The sequence below is a fragment of the Pelmatolapia mariae genome, linkage group LG5, assembly GCF_036321145.2.
Source record: "Pelmatolapia mariae isolate MD_Pm_ZW linkage group LG5, Pm_UMD_F_2, whole genome shotgun sequence".
NCBI lineage: Eukaryota > Metazoa > Chordata > Actinopteri > Cichliformes > Cichlidae > Pelmatolapia > Pelmatolapia mariae.
The window spans coordinates 19207537-19212500 of NC_086231.1; the positions used below are offsets into that span (position 1 = coordinate 19207537).

Sequence of the window (4964 nt, forward strand, 5' to 3'; positions counted from 1 at the left end):
TCTAACAATCGGTCTCCTCGATCAGAAAGCCAGTAACCTGCCATGGCTGCCAATGCTCCCATAAACACAGATGTGTAGACCAAATCTCCCTTTGCTGCAAGTGTTGCCAGAGCACAAAGGACCACCCCAAAAAACATCTGCTTCAGTATCTCCACCTCATCATCCTGGATATCCTCAAATAGACCTTTCTCCTCAAAATCTGCAGGAGAAGGGTGGGAGAAAAGAAGAATTAGGTTTGGTTTCCTTTGAGCAAATTTTCTGTTCATGTATTTGTAAGTGTCCATGGTTAACATTAGGTGGCACTCACGAGGCAACTGCTTTTTCACACAAACACTGTCCATGCGGATGAATTCTTCAGCGCAGTCACAACGGAAAGATCCTTCTGTGTTGGTACAAATCTCATCGAGACCATGGCAGGCAAGCACACGGTCACTGCATTCATCTATATCTGAGCAAAACAATAGCATCAGAATGGTCAGACTTTTTAAGCAGCTAGAGCTTTGGAGCTCTACTTTTCCACCATTTAACTGCATCATTATTTTTCACCTACTATTTGCTCTGCCTGTCATATAGAGTGAAACTAGCACATATAACTAGTGATGCTTTATAGAGTCATTTGTTTGCTTTTGGTTCACATTTGATCAGCTACTAGTATCTTCCCCTTCATAGCAGTCAGTCGGTTGCAGTCAATGGTGTTTTTGCCTCAAGTTTTGTTGTTTTGACCTCTAATGGGAACAATTTTCTTGCATATTTTTTCAGTGTACTCTTTTCACTGGAAGCTGACATACAAGCTCTTTCTTCAAACATGCCTGAGCTTGTCTCATTTTTGTGCTCACTATTTTTAAGGCAACAATATTGAAAAAAAACAACAAAACACTTTTATATTGTGAGAAAGAATCATACCAGGTATTTTATTACAACACGATATGGCACAGGCCAGTTTTACAGTGTTCCAGCATTTTTGGAACTCATGCATATATCATGCACAAACTATTCTCTTGTATTTACCAAAACACTTGGACCCTGTCAGTCTGTACCCAGAAGCACATTTTCTGCAGCGTGCTGGTCCGCTACCCATGCAGCCCACACAGGCCACGTCACAGCCTGAGAAAAGAGGGGTCATTTCCTTTTTTTAATCCACTGCCTGCATTGCATTCTTAAGCTGCTGCAAATAATAAGCAGCTGATGTCATGAATCACACACTGATGGCAAGTGAACAATAGGTTCAATTCTCAATTTTTTGCATGAGTATACAACATATAGTTTCTTTAACACCAACTCTAAGGCACTGACCTCTGCACTCAAAGGATCCTTCTGTATTAAAGCAGTAACTGTTTGGAGGACAGTTAGCCAGCTGTGTGCCACACTCATCGATGTCTAAAACACAACATTTAAAAATGTAAAAACACCTTTTTAAAAAATTAAATATATAAGTGATAATGTCTTGACTTCAGAATGAAGCTCTGTATACAGTACCTACACAGTTCTTATTATGGAGTGTCCATCCAGCTCTGCATTCCTCACACTGGTCATTTTCTGGCCCTGAACACAAACTGCAGCTATCTGGACAACTGCTCACCTGAACAGCCAGCAGACTCCATAGACAAACACCCTGAAGCAGGTTTCTGTGGAGATTCTTCATGCCCATCTGGCCAGAAGATGAAACTATGAATTTGCTCCAAAATACCATGTCTTTACGAAATGGTGCTTGTGTTAGTAGAGATAAAGTGAGATTTATCTGTTTACTTCATGACAATATCAGTTATTTTCCACAATTATATTTCATGGTCTCCAACACTGCTTCACAATATTTCACAGATAACACGAACGTTTTTGTTTTGTTTTGACACAGGTTTTATATATTAAAGTTTTACATATAAACAAAGGTTGCTTAAAAATACACAAATACACAAAAATACTACTACAGTTCTGAATGATATATCAATTAACTGCTATTATCAACAGTTACTGGAACATCACAGACATATCATATCAAATGTATTTGTTGTCTTATATGTTCTGACTGTTTTGTTTTTTTTAATTGATTTTTTACTGAACTAAATGCCGAAAAAAGAGGCTTGTGGTAATTTAGAAATGATGTCATCACCTAGTTTGCCCAGTAGAGTGGTTACATTGTTTACATTGTACTCAATATTATCTGCAGCTGTAGCAAAGTATACGCCACACTTGAGCAGAAAATATTAAGTTGCTATTTAGAAATTGTTAGCTAGAAAGTTAATACATTTTGTTTTACTTCCCAAAAAGTCTAAAAATAAAACCTCCAGTATTGGCTGGGATAACACAATACATTGCTTAACACGCCCTAATTAGGGTTTTCCATATAAAGGAGATTAACTTATTCTTAGTTAATTTATTTGTTCCACCACTGTTTGGTTCAATATAAAAACGAACATTAACATAAACAAACAAACAAAACCAAAAGAAACCGGACGTACTCGGTTACCGTGCTTCTAAATATAAAGTAGCCTTGATGCCAGTCTCTGGTTCTTCATGTTTCACGTTGAAAAAAAATATATCAGCCGACAGAAAATCTGACACTAAAACAGGCAACACGACCAGCAACAAACTGACTCTGAAATGAAGAGTATTCGTTACCTTCGCGCTGCTATAGGGTGAAACGGGCAGTAAACTTTAAAAGGAGTGAATCCAAGACAGACCCGCTTGACACATGACCCGGCTGTTGGCTGCGTTGTGTTCGGTTGCAGAGAATAACCCACACCTCCCGCGCGGGCGGAGCACATATTCGTCCCAAGGCACCGCTCTTACGGAATGTGGTAATACTTATAACAAGTACTTCAGTAAGTCCTTACACTGGCCCAATAAGAGCCGCTGTCCTTCCAAAGACCAATCACAACTCGATGTGTTTTAGCTTTTAAACCAAACAAAAAAACAAAAAACAAAAAACGAAAACAGAGGCAAATATATTTATAGACAGGTGTGGACAGACTTACCGTGCACGGTTATTTTTAGTCTGTAGGAGTTACAGTTTTGCAGCGTTGACAATAAGACTATAACCGTTCTTACTTTCAAAAAATCCCCGAAAAGACCAAAATGAACAGTGAACCTTAGTTCATCCAGATTTTTTGCCGTTGTCTTTCTGTACAGAGATAATCCTCTCAAGACATGTCAGGACTTAGTTTATACTGTCAGTTTGTATACACTGTCCTGGTACAGCAGCTGCTTCTGCTTAAGCAGATTTTAAAAAAAATAAGGCTTGAAGGTATGTGGAGATTTAGAACAACAGATTATTGGTTATGATTTCTGTATGGAATTTGTTGATTGCATTTGTATCACTTATCACTGAGTCGGGAGTCTTATTCTTCATTAGCATATCATCTTCATGGCAGCCAACTCTGATGAACATATTCTTCATGTACACACAAAAGCAATACAGCTTATTAAAGTACATTTGGGTGATTTCAAAGATTTACACGATGATGCCTTCTTGCTGGTCTTGGTCCCTTTTTAGCCATTGGAGTACCTCACCTTCCTCCATATGATCCTCTCTCTGTCTTTGTCACAGTTAGCTCAGCTAGGAGAGACTGAGTCTGAGAGGGAAGACTAAACAGTGGCAGCCCCTGAAGAAGCTCTGGTAAACACCTGTCTCTGGTGTGAGTCTCTCTTGGATGGGAATCAAATTTCACCAGAACGAAACGTTTACCAGCTCTATCAAGGAGCTTGTCAGCTTGAATGAGGAACAGGGAGGCTGTGAACAAATCAGAATAAGGTGACCACAGCTTTGGTAGATCATTTTCTTTGTACCCCATGCTTTCGTTGATAATATCTTTGTTCCAGTGCATCCATTCTTCGGTTCTCTCCAAGGCTCTACGTGTCAGAAACAGCAGAACTCGGCCACCCAGGCTGTTAAGCTCCAGCAGCTGTGAATGCAGCCATGGCAGAGGCCCCCAATTACACTGCTCCCTCCTGCTCCACTGGTCGACAGACACACTGAAGCCCTTGTCGCTGAGGGTGGACCCGATCTGACACACCAACTTAGAAGTGGCATCATCCACGTCTGGGGGACTCAGCAGGACAACATGACGCATCTTACCAACTTTAGAGAAAAGTAAGTAATGTCAGAATTGTATTGTTGTGGGTGTATGTGTGTGTGTGTTTTAGTGAAAGTAGAGAAAAAAAACCTCACTTTTTACTATCCCACCGTGTTGCCAGCTCCACACCCATCCTATAAAAGTAAGAAAAGTACAGGTAAATTTAAATCACTGGATTTATCACTACATGGATATTTATCTCTTCACAAATAACTGATTCGCTGCACCGTGAATACGTGATGTTATTGTTAGACTACTAACTCAAAAAAGAAAAGAAAATTTTCAAACTTACCCTTGATAGATTTATGAAAGGACCATAACAACAGCACAGTAATGAAAGCCAGCAGCATAACAGCAGTGGCTAGGAGACTCCAGCGCCACCTGCCAGCTGCAACTAGGAAAAAATAAAATCCCTTTTCAGAAAATAGAAGAATGCTATTCTTTTACAATTTTTAAAATGTGACATGTACCTACCATTGTCATCAAAACAAAATGGACCTAGGTCATGTTCCATTCCCTTTACTCTCATCTGGACAAACAAATAAAAACAAAGGAGTTACTTCTGTGCAGGAATCAGGTATGACTAAGTCTATACATTTTGGAATACTTTACCATTAAACACGGCAAGGGCCGGAGGGGTACATTTTCAAACACAAATGTGTTCACCTGATGAAACAATTGCAAATCCTATTAGTTTATAAAATAGGGTGTTCAGCTAGACACTGGTTTAGTTCGAATTCAGTTAATATAAACTGCATATTTTATTTTTGTCTAATACAGATACATTGATACTAATATTGGTACTTCACTCATTGCAAATGTCCTTTATTTTCAATTAAGAGCTGGAACAAACTGATATAGTGCATACAATCCCAATCAAAAGTTTAAGACCAC

The 4964-nt window shown here is 39.1% G+C and overlaps 1 protein-coding gene across 2 annotated transcripts in view; it reads right to left on the reverse strand.

Annotated features, from left to right (window-relative positions):
- Window positions 1–344: 344 nt before the first annotated feature.
- LOC134627699 (uncharacterized) overlaps window positions 345–4964 on the reverse strand; it is a 10362-nt gene continuing 5742 nt past the window's right edge. The window contains exons 11-16 of one of the 2 annotated variants that reach the window (XR_010093930.1): window positions 4683–4736; window positions 4545–4599; window positions 4363–4464; window positions 4166–4204; window positions 2617–4075; window positions 345–448 (exon numbers count right to left, since the gene is read on the reverse strand). Coding sequence is in view for 1 of the 2 variants with exons in the window: in XM_063474032.1 (XP_063330102.1) it covers window positions 3504–4075; window positions 4166–4204; window positions 4363–4464; window positions 4545–4599; window positions 4683–4736 (822 nt within the window). In the remaining variant the exon portion in view is untranslated. Of the gene's footprint in view, window positions 449–1955; window positions 4076–4165; window positions 4205–4362; window positions 4465–4544; window positions 4600–4682; window positions 4737–4964 lie in introns of those variants that run through there. The other variant, XM_063474032.1, reaches the window with a different exon arrangement.